Source organism: Panthera leo, chromosome D4 (assembly GCF_018350215.1).
Source record: "Panthera leo isolate Ple1 chromosome D4, P.leo_Ple1_pat1.1, whole genome shotgun sequence".
NCBI classification, from domain to species: domain Eukaryota; kingdom Metazoa; phylum Chordata; class Mammalia; order Carnivora; family Felidae; genus Panthera; species Panthera leo.
Window position 1 is genome coordinate 60937065 of NC_056691.1, and position 17936 is coordinate 60955000.

The 17936-nt window shown below is 51.1% G+C and overlaps 1 protein-coding gene across 1 annotated transcript in view; it reads right to left on the minus strand.

Annotated features, from left to right (window-relative positions):
• ANKS6 (ankyrin repeat and sterile alpha motif domain containing 6) overlaps positions 1-17936 on the minus strand; it is a 48368-nt gene that overhangs the window by 26171 nt on the left and 4261 nt on the right. The window contains exons 2-11 of the mRNA XM_042913295.1: positions 16358-16854; positions 13662-13706; positions 12785-12989; positions 11698-11804; positions 9503-9651; positions 8040-8238; positions 7227-7276; positions 4051-4260; positions 2824-2977; positions 1834-2003 (exon numbers count right to left, since the gene is read on the minus strand). Coding sequence (XP_042769229.1) covers positions 1834-2003; positions 2824-2977; positions 4051-4260; positions 7227-7276; positions 8040-8238; positions 9503-9651; positions 11698-11804; positions 12785-12989; positions 13662-13706; positions 16358-16854 — 1786 coding nt within the window. The remainder of the gene's footprint in view (positions 1-1833; positions 2004-2823; positions 2978-4050; positions 4261-7226; positions 7277-8039; positions 8239-9502; positions 9652-11697; positions 11805-12784; positions 12990-13661; positions 13707-16357; positions 16855-17936) is intronic.

The window sequence follows — 17936 nt, forward strand, 5'->3', positions numbered from 1 at the left end:
ATTGTTAAGAATATCAGGTGTCATTGACCTGGACTGTTTCCTCGGTTTGTTTCCTGAGTGTATCTTTGGACACAATCTCCTTTCATTGGAATATACCTAAACATAGATTATATATAATAAATGCATTCAAGGGAGACAATAGTTGATATAATTTATAACTTAGACACCTACCTATTTTTAACACCAGTTAAGAAAAGCTAATAATATCCAACACATCTAGTAAGATCATCAAAATAGAAACAGAAAAATTTAAACAACAGAGAAGAGGAAAACGATATCAAAGCTCACACCAGAAGACTTACTTTAATTAGTAGCTCTGAGTTTCCTAGCAGCAAAGGCAAAAAGAGAAATACAATAATTATATAATTCTTTCTATATGAAGAAAGAAAATGTATGAAAGTATTGGTAGAGACATTTTTTCTCTAGAGCTGAATTCTAAAAGGAACTTAATTACACAGGTCCTATTACACAAGTAATTTTCAATATAATGGAAAATATGCTAATGCATAGGGAGAGAAACTTTTTCTGGAGCAAAGGAACCTAATTCTGTATGTCTGATTGCAAAAGGGACTTTGAAAAACAAAAAGTTCTGTAACCAACAGTGGTGGGCAGAAAATAAAGACTATTGCTTATACATCCGTTAAAATAGCAGTCTCTGGAGGCACATCTGGGCAAGGGCCCAGGGGTGAGGCTTTCAGGTGACCTAACTTTTCTCTGGGAAAAAGCTCAAGCCACCTAAAAAATATGAAGAGTGGGACAGTGCTTGGCCATGGGGTCCTCTCAGAGGAGGAAATGGGCTACACTGCACCAAGGGAGAGGGGCACCTTGAGGAGGAGCCAATTTATACTGTCAGGAACCCACACTTGGTGGGGGTCGGGGGGGGGGGTCATTCTAGCAATCAGTCCAGGTGGAGGGACTCAAAAGCTAGAAGGGTCAGATTCTATAGACACTAAAAGACTTCTCACTACAGAGAGGCATTGAGGGTTTCCTGTCCCTTGCAAACTCCATATAGATACTGACAATGTGGTGACTGCTCTTGGGCTGCATGAGTGGAGGAAAGGTGCCTGGCAGTGAGGCGAGACTCCAACTCTGTCCTGTCTACCAGCAGGACTGCAGCTCCTCCCCTCTGGAATGCCACAAATGCTACCCCCTGACCGTGGAACGGTGTCACACCCTGCCCCAGCCCTGCCCCTTTCATCAGCTCCTCATCCTTCAGATCCCCATTTAGGGTTCCCTGATGCCCTCAAGCTTGGGTAGCAGCCCCCATCTGTGCCACCACAGCATCTTCCCTTCTCCACGACAGCCCTTACCACACTGAGTGAAACTGAGTCCACAGTGACACCCTGAGAGGGTCACCAAACCACCGGTTCACTGCTGGATCCTTACTGCTAGCAGTGCTGGGCACAAAGCAGACACCCCAAAGATGTGCACAGTGAATGAAGAAGGTAGGACCACAGATACTACTGCTGATAACGTCAGCACTTACAGCTGACACTTACAGGCTCGCCAGGTGCCGGGCCCTACTCAAAAGGCTGAAGTGTGGGGCTGAGACCCGATCCCAGGTAGTCTGCTATGCGAGGCTGAACGAGGCACCTGGAGGTGCCCTGCAGGTCAGGGGGGAGGTAGACCCATGTGTGTAGGGGGCCGAGGGCACAGGATGTGATCCCGGCAACTGCACAATCCAGCCTCTCAGAAAGCCCGGGAGCGGGCAGCTGGGAGGGGCCTCTCTTTAGTGCCGTCCCACTACTGTGGCAGTGCCTGTGCTCCCCAGCACGTGGGCCACATCAGGACAGAACGTGTGAGTGTAACAGGAGACAGAAACAGAACAAGCACCTTGCCACCGGGACCGCCGCTGCCTGCAGGAGAGACTGGGAGCTCAGATGAGCCGGACCCTGGCGCTGGCCCAACAGGACTTGACCGGTGGCTGGCCTTCTGCTCAGATAATCCGGCTGCCTTTTTCCTCTGGGCAGCAATTTGTGACAGGACACTGTCTATGCTGCCACCTGAGGAAAGAGGAATAGACATGACTGCCTCAGGGGTCCAGGGTCCAGCAACATGACTATAGTGGACTTCGTGTGCTGACCTTGCTGAGCTGGAGAAGCATTCCCCAGACTCCCCTGAGCCTCTGCGGCTGTGGGTCAGGGCTGACCACAAGAGGCCTGCGCGTGGAAACCAGAGGTGGCCAGGTGCAGAGGTCATCACACGCCAAAGGCACCATGGCGAGAGGTATTGGAAGAGGCAGTGCAGGCACGATCAGCTTGTCCTCACTTTCCCCTGCCACAGCCAGCTTGTGCGGCCTCCGGAAGGCACAGACGCCCCGCCCGTGGCAGCCCCAGCACCGCCCCTTCCAGCAGCCACACAGGGGCTGCCTGCTTGCCCTCTGACCCCCCCTTCTGGAGCTTTACCGACCCCACTCCACAGCTGTGCCAATAACTTGCTCAGTCCACAGCACTCAGAGTGGACTGCCGTGTTCCCTCTCCCAGTTTCCCCAAATCCACCAGCAATCTCGAATTATTGTGAAAGAAATAATTCTAGAGAGCTAGAGAGGATCCGAGTGGGAAAACACCAATAACTAACATTTGTGAGGCAATAACCAGTTGGCACATACCGCTGTGAACATTTCACATGTTTGAACAGTGCCACTCTGGGGGCAAAATCGTGAATTCACTGAAGAGTCCCTTAGCCACACCAAGGAAGGGGACAGGGTGTGTGCCGTTGTTTCTGGGACTGTCCACTGAGCAAGCGCAGGGGCGAAGCAAGGTGGGGGGACAGACCCCCAAGGGGTCTTCCCGCCTCCCCGGAGTGGCCCCCCCTGGTACCCACCTGAGCGGTTATGCAGCTCCCCACCATGCCTGCTGGAGCCCCCGACCCCACTGGAGCCGCCTGAGGAATGAGGTGAGTGGTTGAAGTTTCCAGAATTGGCAGGAGAGGCGGGGCTTCTGGAGAGAGATGGAAATTTAACCGGCCTGACAGGAGTCTGCAATAGAGTGGGTGTCCTGGTTACGGTTTGTTGTTGCCTCCTCTGTACGTACATGACCACAGGAGAAGGGATCCGGATTCCACTGGCTCACCCCAGCCCACGTGGCCCTGGCCAACTGGTGCTCAGCCTGAGGGGAGTCCCCTAGGGAAGGGGAGTTCATCCTCATCTGCTGACAAGCAGACCATTAGCTCAGGCCGAGCCCCTAAGACGCTGTTCCCCCTGAATCACCCCACTTTCAGGATCACTCAACTCTTCCCACAGTGCAGACTAAATGCAAACCAGCCCTGCCCACTTGAGGCACCTCCAGGGCCAGGCTCTCTCCCACTGGAGACTTGATACTGAGACGAGGCAGCAGCAAAGGGGGTCAGCCCCATCTTTACAGAGATGGGGGTTCTGGGTCCTTCTGATCACTCGGCACACAGTGGCAGGGCGAGGTCCTAAGTCCTCATCTGCAGTTTGCCATTTGCTGCATCTACGGTGTGGGCAGCCTACACAGATGGAGATAAGTTCCCTCATCAAGAGGGACAACCTCAGGACATTACAGAGACACAGCAAGGGCCACAAGTCAGAAGCCACTGTAGGCAAAAGGCTAGAAGTCACACTCTTGTGGGTGTAAGAAAACACCAGTAGTGCACATAGTCTTGGTTATGGACCTGAGCGATGATGTAATGTGGAAGCTGGTTAGAAACCAAGAACTTGACTCCTGGTCCCAGGCCCATGCCACATGGCCGGGTGCTCTGCAGCAGGTTGGTTCTCCTCTCTGAGTCCCAGTCTCCCATCTACTATAGGGAAGCTTAGATGAGATCAGGTCTTCAGGCTGTGCTCCTTGGGGCCCCAGAGAAAAGACAGAGAAGAGGGGCCCTCGCTTTCATTCCCTTCACCCCACGTTTTAATCTGTTAATAAAGTAAGTCCCTTTGTAGGATACACTGAAACAAAAGGATATCCCTCATTAAAAAAAAAAAAAAGCCTGAAACGTGCTGGATAAGCGGGTCTGAGGTCCCTTCTGCCTGCAACACACCCCAACTTCATTGTGAGTGATGTGTCAAAGTACATCCAGTGGGAGACTTACAGCATCTGTGCTCCCACCGCCCATGCCCATGGGGGCACCCCGGCCAGCTCTCTGGGGCAGCACAGTCTTCATGGGTTCTGCCTTCCCACCGTGACGTGTCCGGGACCGGTCCGAGCTCCACAGCTCAAAACTGGAAGGGGGTAAGAAAGGGGGGATGACTGCCTTCAGCTTGTCACTCGGGAGTCTGGGGAAGGGGGCTCCATTTCGAAGCTGAAAAAGACAGGCTGTGGGTTAGACAAGCTCCCCCCCACCGGGCAGGGGGGGAGGCTCCCAGCTCTTCAAGAAAGACTCCAGGTTTCTCCTGCTTCTCAGAGAATGGCACCATGATCTACCCCCTCATCCCCACACCTGGCCAGAAACCATGTGGTATCTTCTGCTCTACCAGCAACCAAGCAATACCCCCATTTACTCTGCTCCAACCCCCAGCTTCTCTTGGGACCATTGCAGCAGCTAGAATGGAAACAGAGGGGATGGGGAGCCGAGGTGAGGCCAAGGGATGCTGGGTGTGCTGTGGTGGTGGCACCGGGTGGATGGGGAAGAGGGCACTGCAGGCCCAGGGAAAAGAACTCAGGCAGGCCTGACAACCAGAGGAGCAGGACGTGTGTACAGAGCTGGGGGTCTCCGGAGGAAGGGACAGGGCACAGGGGACCAGGAGGCCCAGGCTGGGCTGTCTGTGAGCCCAGCAAACACTCTTCCCCACCCCACCGCACTCTCCCTAGTCCAGCCACACCTCCCACTGCTGACATTTTTAACTGTAATTTTGTATTTTGAAAATGTAATTTAGAGTTAGCATAGAATCCACACAATGATGACTGGTGGACTGTCAAGGAAAAGTATTCACACAGTCCGCACTAACATTAATTAAGAAAAGACAGTGGACTTGGTGCCAGATGGTGCTTTGCAGGGAAGGGCATCCCACAGCTAAACCTGCCTCGGGAGCCGGGCAGGCGTGCATCTCCGCAAGGATGGCTGCAAACGCCCACTCGGCAGGGCTCCCTGGCCATCCTCCATCTGCCGAGGGGTAGGCCAGCATACCAGTGCCTTCCACGGGGCATGAGGAGGTGGGACAGGGAAGTGCCAACGCAGGAGGGTAGGCATCCTGGGTCCCACCCTGGCTTTCCTGAGCTTTTCTGAGAATCTGTGAACAGTGCTGTGCCCCCCGGACCTCAGCAACCTCGTCCAGCAAGGGGGCTGGGACTGGAAGAGGACTAAGGATGCCCGCAGCCACAAACCCACCACAGATGGACATTTTCATTCCTTGGGGACAGAGTCTAAATTGTTGCAAACTTTCCGGAAGGCAATGACATTTGCACCCATTGACCCAGAGATTCTATTTCTAGACATTTAGCCCAAGGAAACAGGCAAGTGGGAGAAACTGAGGCATAAAGATATTCATTAGATCCGTGACAACAACAAAAAACTAAAAACCCCAAAGTCCAACAGGTAAGCCTTCACTGGTGTGTGAGGCACGTTCCCAGGACAGAATGTTGCAACATGCAGCCATTAGATGTGATGTGGCTAAGAGTGTTTAATGACATGGAACAGATGGTCAAACTGTTAATAAGTCAGGCTCAGCATAGTATGGGGAAGAGAACAGTGCCCACCTCACAGGGCTGCTGGGGGACTAAATGAATGAATATATGTAAAGTGCTCTGAGTAGCAGCTGGCACTTAGTAAGCGCTGTGGAATTTGCCATTATCGTGTAGGACGTGATATATTCATAATGCTAAAAAATGGTTAGAAAAATACCCAAAACTTATCTACCCCAAAATGTCAGTCATGATTATGTGTGTCATCAAGGGGGATTTTATTTTTCTTCTTTATATTTTACTGAATCTTCCAAAATTTCAAGAATAGATCTGTTTTCATACAAAAGTAATTACTGCTATTTAATGAGATTATCAAACGTCAGGTAGTATAAGCTCCCACTCTAGTAATCTGGTCTAGAGACACCAATTTACACCCATTGCAGAGCAGGGCAGGGCGGGGCAGGGCTGAGAAAGCAGGTCCCAGTCAGGATCCAGCCCGCTCGGCCCCTTCTGAGGATGCTTCGGCTCCCTTCTCCTCTCCAATACTGCCCTCTCCTGGCCAGCCTCCAGATTAGGGTCTTAGAGCTAAATGCACTTGAGTTCAACCCCAACCCTCATTTAAAGAAGAGGACCGCGAAGCCCAGAGAGGTGAAGTCACATGTCCAAGATCATACAGCAGATAACCAGGAGCTCATTCTGGGCCAGGCACTATGCTAAACACTTCCTGGGGACAACCTTATTCAAAGAAACAGCCATGAAGGATAGCATCCCTTAAAGTCAGACACTGTCAGATGTCCCCCAGGATCTTCCTTAGTAGACACCCTGGCATTTAGATGGGACACATCTTCCACATCTTCCTTAGTAGACACCCCTGGCATTTAGATGGGACACAACCACCTGGAACAGAGACTTCCTTTCCCAGCCCCCCAGCCTCCCACACGTAGTGTGATGTGACTAAATGCTGGCCAATATGATATAAGCAGAAGTGACGTGTGAGTTCCCAGGAAACTTCTTGAAAGACACCTGGTGTGCCCCTGGCCACTTTTTCCTCCCCTCATAGTTCTTGCTGGCTAGAAGGAGGCAGTAATGGCCACAGCTCTGCTGGCCATCTCATAATAGAAGCCAAGCCTGGGAGACCAACAGGTAGAAGGACACCATGTGTCAACATACTTGTCCTGAACTGCACTTGAGAAAAAGAAACTGCTGTCTCATTCATGCCAGTTATTTGAGGACTTTTGTTACTAATCCTGATGCATCTCTAATTCATAGATGAGGAGACTGAGGCCTCTCAGGCTGGAAACACAGCCTCCTCTGGGACTCCTCTCCTCCTGACTCCCCAAAACCAAAACGGTGACTCCGCTGTCACCCATCAATTCCTACTCAGCAAGCCCTGTCCTCAGCGCTGCCTCCCTGTGAACGCAACCAGGGCTTACATCTGGCCACTAAGCACCAGCACCACCTTACCCACAGTTCAGACTGGCATCTGTTCCAATTTCTCAGCGCCAGAGCTGTGCCCACTGTTACACATTTTGCTATCGACCCCATCTGCAACCACCACCAAGAGAGACACATGTCCACATCCAGCCTTGTAAATCAACTAATGACTGGTAGAGACTTGAAATGCTTTTAGAACAGCCCCACACTCACCATGGTTGTCAATAACACATCTTCTTTGTCTCCTCTCATGCTCCCAGGACCTGAGAGACAAATGGAAGTTTCCTGAAATGACCCCTCCCAACAAGTTCATGGCATGAGGATGAGTGACCAGGGTGGCCTTCATCCTGGAAAACCAACTCTCCTGAGTGATTAAATATTTACTAATAATTGGTATCCAATACTTGAATAGACGGAAAGCATTTAAAAGGTGTCTCAAAGTGTGTTTTCAGCTTTTCCATAAAGCCCTGCGTGCTGGGTCGGACAGTGATGCACCCAGCTCAACAGCTTGTCTCAGACAGTGCTGTGAAAGGAGCAAGGCTGGGTGTGGGGAGTCTGTTTGAAGGGGTGTGATCTGATCAACCGTTCAATCAGTGTGGGAATCACCTTCAGTGCCCTGGCAAAGTCATCCAATCTGTTGAATACCTCCAGCGTTGGGAAGCTCACTTCCTACCCTCAGATAACTCGTTCTATTTCTAAATGCTTCCAGTGCCAGAGATCAATCATGTTTGATAGGTGGGAAAATCACCCATCAAAGGCAAGAGAGAGGCAGTGGCTGGCCTCAAGGCCCTGAGCAGGGCGTGTGGGACAGAAACCAGGGACCCTTGCCACCAACATCCCCGTTCTACCATGCTGACCGCATTTGTGTCCCTGCCCATCTCTCCTTCCCCAGACCAGCCACTTTGTTCCAGGGCCACATTCCAGTATCATCTCACCTTTCACATCAGCCCAAGAGGTAGGACAAAGGGCAGAGAATTTGGGTTTGACCGTTCTGGAAATTTTACAGCACATGCAGTTTTTTCTTACCATTATCTTTCACTGTGGGGGCTACATCATGAAGCCCCAAGCGGCTTGTCTTGTCCTGGGGGGCCGCCCTCATTGTGGAGTCCAGCGCTGAGTCTGGTTCATCACAGAAAGGCAATGGCTGGTTGCTGGAGAGCCTGCGGGGCAGGGTCTGCATCAGTTTGAGCTTCCGGAACCGATTGGACATTCGGTTCCACCAGGACTGCCAAGGGAACGCAGAGCAGAGGTCATGCTCCAGGAACAGCCAGGCCAAGGATGGTGACACACTTTATACACACTTCCCCTCTGCTCTCCTGGGCCCATGACAGGTACTACCAATCAGCCACAGCAACCCTTCCCATAAGGCCATGGTTCTCTCTAAAGCCTTTCTGACTCACCCCTTCGAGGCTCTGACCTTTGACAGTGGACCCTATCTGCTGCCCCTCATCTAGTCAATCTCCGCATCGCAGATTGAGAAATGGAGATCCAGATGGGGTGCCAACTTGCTCAAAGTTTCACAGTGAGTCAGAGACAGACAGATGGACAAGAGGCAACGTCAAACACCATAGCATCAGTCACTGCATAAGCTCTTCCCCCCTTTCCAGTGACAGTGTAAGAGGTGTTGTCCACACCAAGGCCTGGGCCATCTGTTCTGGCAGCTGATGCCTCTCCACCTACAGAGAGGACCAATGCTGCCCCCCAGGGTGTCCCTAACCCTGTGACAGCTTGGGGGTTATGACACAGCAGGAAGGGAGGCTGTGAGGGCCTGGCCGAGGGAGATGGCAGCGAGCACAGGGCTGAAGGGACCTATACAAACAACACTGAGAGGAAAACCCGGGGCTCTAGTGAGTGAGCTAAGAACAGGAGCTGAGTCTGCAGATTTGAGGAGGTGCTAGAGTCCCAGACAGGATAGAGAAAAGGTAAGTGTGACTTCAACCAAGTAGAGCAGGATGGGGAGGACGAGAAATTCAAAGAAATGAGCAACTGGAGGCTCGCAGTTAGAAATGAGCAACTGGAGGTTGTTTTGGTATTTCCAGAAAGCCCCAGCTGGAGGCCTGTGGGCTGCAGGGAGACCCCAGAATGGCGCAATCAGCAATATCCCACATGCTGAAGCACAGGCCGCAGACAGACAGCCTGGAGGAGAGGCATTTGGTTCGGCCAGCCCAGTACTACATCATGCAAAATTCTCCAGTTCCCGACATCTATAAATTGGGTTTCCATATCTAGCGTCCTAGCATTTCCTGAAAAAAATGGGACAATCTGACAACATGAACCCACATTCTTGCAAAGTAGTCACTGCATGTGATAGGATCACACCAGTTTTCCCTGATCCCCACCATTCCTTATTGCTCACCCACAGCTTATTTCCCGTCCCTGCTTGGTCACCCTCACCCTAAACCAGCCCTGCATTAACAGGAAGCGGCAGGCATCCCCCACACCGTCAACTTGGCTCTCTTTAAAGCCCTTTAGGACAGGAAAAGGCAAACCTTGAGCCCGCCTTTGTCATCGGGCAGCACTGGGACACTCCAAGGCTGTCGGACCTTCGAGTGGGGCAGAGGTGGTGGGTGGCTGGGCCGGCCTTTGTCTTTATTCACCTGCATGCAGACAGATGCCAGCAGTCGAACAAGTTCCGTGTCTATGGACACAAAAGGCAGCGCTTTACCTGCAAATACGTGTGCTGGGCCAGGAGAGAGGGCTCAACAAGACCCCTGTCAGCCTTAGAACTCAGCCCTGCAGCTCGAGTCTATGTTACTCCGGAATCAAGTCACCGGCTTCACCGTCTGGTCTTCGAAAGGTGGCAAACAGGCCAGCAGGGCTTAATCCACTTGACCAGAAGGAAAAACCAGGAGCCCTCTTCCCACAGAAAGACAGGGGTAAGTGTGTTTTAAAAGTACAAGCTTGGGGCACCTGGGTGGCTTAGTCGGTCAAAGCATCCAACTTCGGCTCAGGTCATGATCTCGCAGCCTGTGGGTTTGAGATCTGCATCAGGCTCTGTGCTGACAGCTCAGAGTCTGGAGTCTGTTTCAGCTTCTGTGTCTCCCTCACTCTCTACCCATCCCCTGCTTCCGCTCAGTCTCTCTCTCTCAAAAATAAAAAATAAACATTTATAACAAAAAAAAATTTTAAATAAATAAACAGATAAATAAAGTAAGTATAGGCTCTGCAGCCAGACGTCAGGCGGTTAAATTCTGCTTCTGCCCCTCCCTGGCTGTGCAACGGCAGGTAAATTAGGGAACTTCTCTGTGTCTCTGTAAAAGGGGTGACAGGATGCTGGTGCATAAAGGTGTCTGGAGGATTCGAGGGAATTTCTGGCATAAAGGAAGCTTAAGAAAGGTTAGGTATCATTTGCAGTTACTAACTGGGTTACCAAAACAACAGCGGTTGAGAAGAAAATATTACAAACTATTAACAGTGCTTTTCTCTTGATGACTATTTTTGTTTTCTTTTCCAAGTGTCCAATAATAAGCACGTGTCTCTTAAAAAAATTCAGGCAAAAACTTCATTTAAAAAACCCACTAGGAAAAAAAAATTGACTAGGGAGAGACTCTTATGGGGCAAGGGAGAGGGAAGTGGTCGGGAAGGGAAGAGGGAGAAGAGACACAGTGAGACACGAGTTTGTCTGAGGAAAGTGTGCGCGATCCAGGAGACAGGTTTTAATGACATAAAATCTACGCACGTCAGGAGGGCCTCCAACGAGGTGGAGTGAGCTCACTGGACTTGAGCGGAGGACCTCACCTCCCTGGCTGGGGATAAGCCATTTCCCCTGGCCTCAGTCACCTCCCCTCCACAAGGGGATACGCAGCTCTGCTTCCCCTCACGCACACTGCAAGGATGAAATGGAGCCGAGTGTGCGTCTGAGATATGCGGGGCCGGCAGCAGGCAGGGCGAGGGGGCAATTCTGGGGAAGAGGGAGGGCTCTCTGGCAGGGCACCCCATAGCCGAGAGGGACAGCAGGGCTATGTCCACTTGGGTCTGCGGAGGTTAAGTCCTCTCCCACGGCCAGCAGGCTGGGATTTGGCTCAGGGTTCAAAGCCTGTGGGTTAGAAGGGCCTACTAGCCTCTCTCTTTCCCTGGGCTGAAACTCCAGGGCAACAGAAGAGAGGATGGACGGACAGACAGACTCTGACCCTTGGGCTACCTAATTGGATGCGTCAGGTCCCCGAGGAGGGCCTGTCACAGTGGGGGAGGGTCCGAGGGGAGCAGGAGATGCCAGCAGGGCCCGAGAGAGGTGGGACGAGGGATGGTCACATCCCCAGCACGGTGCCCTTGACCCAGCAGCCTCCACCTACACGACTGAACAGAGGAGGTCACTACTCCATCTCTGATTCTGCTTGTCAAAGGGGCCTTTCTGTTTCTTCCTGGGGCAGGGTTTCTGGTCACAAAGCACAGATACCATTCCAGGACTTGCATGGACTGCCAAGGCAGACTCGTGTCTCGCTGGCCTTCCCTCCTGGGAGACTCCTGGAAGGCTGGCACTGGAGAAGCCTAGGGGACTACCTGGTGCCAGCCCAGTCTTTGCCGGGGAGGGAAGGAACTCGCCTGAGGACATGTGGTGAGCCCTCGGGGCTTGAGAGTGACCTCCCTCATGAGTAAGCAAGGGCTGGACCCAAAGGTGATTATCCTGATTCCCCGCCTGAGAAAGGTCATGAGAGTCTTCGACCCTTTTCCTGAAACAACCCACCAGGATCACTCAGCAGCATCACTAGGTCAAAGGCCGTGTACCCGTTTTTTGCACGAAGAGTGACATCAGCTCCTTGGTTTAGCAGGTATTTGACAACTTCCTTATTCCTAGGGAGGAAAGAAAAAGCCAGGGTTAGACGCACTGAAAACAAAAGCCTGGTTTTGCTCCTGGGCAAGAAGCTGACAATATTAGCGCCCATCTCTGAGCCTGAAAGAAGGATGTGAAAGGCTGCAAACTGTCTCACACTCCCTGTCCCTACCCCGTGGGGAGTCAGCGCTGAATGTGATGGAAACCAAGGCTGATGTGCTCCATCCACAAGCAAAAGAAAAACGACATGGCCACCATGACCACGCAGGTCCCAACTCCTGCTGCCCCAAATCGGGACCCCTGCACTGCAGAAGCCTCACAGAGGCTGAGGTGTCTGATGCAGTTGTCCGAGGCTCACCAAATAAGAAGAAAAACTGCTTCAGGATGACACAGGAAATTGCTGTGATCACCTAAAACAGGGCAAGGAAAAGGAAAAGGCCTGTAATTTGGAATCAGACCACTTAGTGGCTGTGAGACCGTCTGCAGCTCCCAGCCCCTGCGTCAGCCTATCCGAAAGGGGTGGCCTCCAGGAGGACAGACTGAGAAGGGACTCAGAAGCACCAGTCAATGCCGGTGCCTATTCAAAAGGAGGGGTCAGGACAAGTCTCAGCACTGGTTGCCCAGGAGCCAATGGTACGAATGGTTGATGTTCCATTTCCAATAGGGGTAACTTAAGGACATCAATGGGAACACTCCAAACAAACTGTTCAACTGAAATCAACCCACAGAAACTCATCTTCCTGCAGAAAATGTTCCTGCTGCATGGCTTTTATGGCCCCTGGTGAATTCTGTGCTGAGGTAACAGGAATCAGGACACAGAAGGTAGGGATGCAGAACAGAAGGCCCCTGCACTTCTTTAATTTTGTGTATGTGCCTCCAGGTCTTCACAGCTTTAGAGTTTATCTGCAGCTTCTCAGGACCAGAAAACCCCACCAAGGACCCTAGCTCAGACCAGGGCATTCCCTTAGCCTCGCGCTGAAGGAGTGGAGTCGGCACTGACCCATGGTAGGTGGCCTGCATGAGGGCTGTCCAGCCATGCACACTGTCTTGCTTGTCGATGTCAGCGCGCCTCTCCACCAGAAGCTGCACCAGAGGCAGCTGCCCCGTGACGGCCGCCAGCATCAGCGGGGTTGCCCCATCCCCATTGACCAGGTTCACATAGTTAGGGTCTTCGTCTGCGATCTCTTTGACCAGCTGGAAGTTTCCTGCAAACAGAAGCAGGAGCCTGGTGCTCAGTGGGTCTGGCACTGCTGGATTACTTATCCAGTGGGTTATTAACAAACATATGCTCTACCTGCCCCTGCACTGGGCTGCTGGGCATCACATGGGCTACAAAGATGAGAAGGAGGTAGCCCCCACTCTCAAATCCCCCGATCTTGGAGGGACAGAGGCAAGCACACAAACAGCTTTACTGAAAGAGAGAAGTGTTATTGAGATCTTAAGGAAACATGAAAGGCAATGCACATACAGCTTAGATCAGCGTGGGGGTTGAGAATCAGGGAGGGGTTCCTAGAGGTGGGGGTCTATATCAGGAGAGGAGATCTTAGGCTAACTAGCCCTTCATCACAAAGAAAATAGAGAGTAGGTAGGCAGTGAGGAATTTCAGAAGTAAGGAAAAGCCAGAGCATAGCCACAGGGTTTGGCCAGAGGGGTAGGGGGCCTGGGAGGATGGTCTGGAACCTGTGTATAAGCACCATAATAACTATCAGCCTCCAGGGGCTAAACCCTCCCTGTGTGAAACTACAGTCAGGAACAACAAAATGCCTGTTTTCTTTCGCAAACACTCTGGGTGGCCTTAAAAAGGACTACAAATACTAGATTGGGAGAATGTGTCCCTATCTTCATAAATCTCTAAAAAGATTTTCAAAAGCACTTACCCATTTTCAACGCGTGGAAAATATCAGGCCGCCTTTTCTCCTCATCTAGGTAAATAAGGATTTTAAAAGTTAACCAGGAAAGGTTTAGTAGAACAGAAAAGTCACAAGCATGTAACAATACAGCCTAGCATTTAAAAATGATCTACTTTCCAAAAGCAATCAGATAAAAGACAGGTGTAGCGGATGAACCCAGTAGCCCTTCTGGAAGAGTTATTATCACAGAGTGTCTGTAAATGCTCCAGAGATAGATCTTGGGCAGTCATCTGGCCAACAAAACATGAATAAGCAGAACATTTCCTGATCCTACACTCATGAAGCAATCATTTTGGGGCATTCCAAACTCTGGGATAGCCTCTCTTAGATGTAATGGAAAAGTATAGTCTTGGAAAAATCTGAATTCCTATGAAAAATTTTAAAAGAAAGTGGTTCTTTTCTACTGAAAACTAAATGTACAACCATGAGATAATTCCAAAACAGAGGGTCCGAGACAGCAGCTGAGCCCAGAGGGAGGTCATCGAGATGGCCACCAGAAGAGCCAATGTTAATTTTTGTTTTCCTTCCCAAATAAGGAATCTGAAGGATTCTGAGAGTCACTCTGCCCCAGACTTGCAGACATGGCTCTCTGCAGACCACTGCCCACCTGAGGTTTCCGTGCTGGTCCCTGCAGCCCAGCTCCTCAGCTGGTCCAGAAGCCCACGCCTACCCCCAAACCTGGGCCTTGCTGCACCCACCAATGCTTCCCCTCCCTCATCTGCTCATCTGCCACCTTCCTCCAAGCTGGTGAGTACTGTGCTACTGTCAGAAAGTAGACATCATCATGACCAGTCCCCTCACAGGTGGCCGAAGGCAGGACTTACTGCAATCTCTGACTCTAGGGATGGAGTGGCTGTGAGGGGGACCTGTGACTCTGGGCTAAATCTCTGGTTCAGGTCAGCCCCTCAGGCAGCTGGGAAGAAGCTGCAGCACAGTTCAGGGACCACCGAGTCTGGAGTTGGCGTATCAGAATTTGAGTACGTTTCCAGGATGATTGGTCTCATCAACAACAGGGGATAACATGCTAATATGGCGACCGTGTGGTGGTTGCAGGGATCAATAATATAGGTGGGAGAATGCTTCAGAAAGCCTTAGGCCTCATTCAAAGAGCAATTTTTGTTGCCTTCACCGGTGATTAGCACCCACCCCAGAAAGGGTGGTACTTAACTCCAGAGTTCTTACAGAGGACAGACAGGGCCATGGAACCAAATGTCTAATTTTGCCTGTGCAATACTATTAAGAAATGATTCTGAGCCAGGGTGGCTCAGTCGGTTAAGCATCGGACTCTTGATCTCACCTCAGGTCTTAATCTCAGGGTTGTGAGTTCAAGACTTGCGTTGGGCCCCACGTTGGGCAGGAAGAACTACTTAAAAAAAAAAAAAATTCTGCATCTTAGTTTTAAATAGGTCACATTCCTTTAAGTGTTTAAGAGTCTAATTTGCTATGGGAGGGGCCTTCTCATACCAAGACCCTTTGACAAAAAATAGTATGTCACCTGACCTTAGTGCTGGCTGCTAAGCAACCATCTGGTACAAAAGAATGACTGACCCTCTAGCCTGACCCCAGGAGGCCCGGTCAGTTGTGCCATTGATGCCAAGTGACCCTGGGCTGGCCCTTTCCTCATTCCAGATGCCGGTGTTGGCATCAATAGCACCACAGTTCTGGGGACCCTTCCCAGCCCAAGGAACCACCACGGTGGGGTGTATCACAATGACCGTTATAGCCTCGATGGTACCCTATCCTGCAGCTAATGCGAGGGAGAGAGCTGGGGGTCTTCCAGGTGAACTTTCTAGCACCTCACAAAAAGAGCTTGGAATAAACAGTTACTTACATAATAATCTATCATTGCTAACACAGCCTCTCCCTTGCTGCCGTCCTACCTGGAGGCTCTTCCGAGAGCCGGCCGGGAGCACTCCCTCAGCTTCCATGTCAGCTACGGTCTTACATGCTCAAGGAGGCCACCCAACCACACAGCAGCCTTCATCACCCACACACCCCAAACCTCAACCCTGCCCGCTTTCCTCCCCTGCGTGGTACCTACCACCTGCCTACTACGTAAGTTATTTCCAGTAGGTTTATTTCCCATTTCTCGCCTGTCTCCCCTACAGAGGCCAAGGTCCTCAAGGGCAGAGGGCACACAGTTTGGCAGGGGTCCCGGGCCAAATCTGCTCTGCAGCCTGTTTTGGTAATTATGGTTTTACTGAAACACAGCCATACCCACTCATTTACATATAATGTCTGGCTGCTTTCACTCTAGCGGAATGAGTGGTTCTGACAGAGACTGGCCCATAGTCTAAAATATTTTCTATCTGGTCCTTTACAGGAAAAGTCTGCTGAACCCTGTCCTAGAAAGATCCCAGAACATCCTGCATCGGGATCATCTGGTTAGAAAGGAGGGGCCTTGCCATGGGGGTTCCAGGCTCTTTCCAGAGATACCAAATAATTCTCTGCAGGGTGGGCTAGAAACCTGCAAGTAATAGGTACTCCCAACTGATTCTTATGCACAGCACATCTTAAGACCCATTGTTCGGTAGGCTAAACTTCTGATTTGCACACGCCCTCTGGTTGGGCAGTCCTCAGCTTTTGTCGTTCAAACACAATTTAGGGTCCTCTGTGAAGCCATGGCAAGGAAGGGAAGGAAATTGGTGGTGGCACAGCCTGACCTGTCTTGGGCCTGACAGTGGTCAGTGGGTCCAGGTAGTCTGCAAGGTCCCTGTGCTTGCAGTCAAGTGCAACCTCGAAGGCGGTCTTCTCTAACACGCTGAGGTAGTCAGGGTTGGCCCCCTTCTCCACCAGCTGCTGAGCCATGCCGAGCCTCCCAGTGAGTGCTGACAGCATCAGTGGGCTCCAGCCCACGGTTCGGGCCACGTGGTTGGGGTCCGCGCCCCACTCCATCAGCAGACGCACCACAGCCTCATGCCCATGCTGGATGGCAGCCATCAGGGCTGTGATGTCCAACAGCTCATCCGTGCTGTCCCCTGACTGCTCGCCTGAGGAGCTGTGATGGTCCACAAAGGCACCAGCTTCCAGAAGCAGCTTCACCACACCCAGGTGGCCACCCCGAGAGGCCACAGTGAGCACGCTGGCCCCTAGACGGTTCTGGGCATTGATATCAGCTCCATGATCCAAAAGGAGGTGTGCCACGCTCACGTGCCCAAATCTGCCAGGAAGATGGAGAATTAGTGACACTAACATGGAACACTGATAAGGAAACAGCTTATATGATCCTCATTTGTCATTAATTATTAAAATCATAGCAGTTACTTATTATAAAAGGTCTTCTGGAGCCAGGCACTGTGCTGGCCCCACATATCCACCAGCACAAAGGTGAGCAACTGCCCTGTCTAGGTTCGAATCCAGCTCTGGATCCAAGCACTAGCTGTGTGATCTTGAAAAAGAACTTTAGCTTCTTCATGACTTCATTGCCTTATCTGTAATATAAGGATGTAATTGTATCTACTTCAAGAGCTGTTGGGAATTAAATGAGTTACTATACATATATATGATATATATACAGCACTTATAACAGGGTTTGGCCAAAGGAAGTACCTCATGAATGTTAGATATAATAATCGTTTTACCTTACACGTTACACAAAGTACTGAAGTCATGCAGCTGGTAAGAGGTGGTGTCAGGTCAGAACCCAGGTCTGTCTGAATCCCGATGTACTCACTCTTTCCCCTACACTATACTGCGTCCCACATCTCAGAGTTCATTTTATTCTGCTTTATAGTCTTGTAATCTATCTCTGCCTGTGCTGACTCCCGTGGGCAGAGCTCACGTCTGACTCATGTCTACCCATCCCCAAACGCACACAGAAGGTCCTTCAAGATGAGCCAGTGCACCCCATGCCAAGAGGTGTGGCATGGCTGTGGTCAGCAGAGAGGGGCTCAGGCTCCTCTTACCAGAGGCCTGCTGCCACCTGCTGGCAGGAATGTCCGCTGCCAGTGGCTAAGAAATGGGCCTGGGCCAGACCCTTCTCCCTGAATCTTGAGCTGGCCAGGGAGATATAAACAAGCGACCTCCAACTCCATACCAGGAAGACGAAAACAGATGCCTCTTCCCAGCAAAATCTCTTCCTTCTTTTGCCGCCAGGGGGCAGGAAAGACCTGTTTTGTAGGATTTGGTTGGCACACTAGGCTCAGAGCAGTGTGTGTCAGAGTTGGAAGGAGCCCTAGACTAACTGGGAAAGAATGACAAGAGAGGGGCCGGCGGTTCCAAACCATAATGCCTGCATAATGT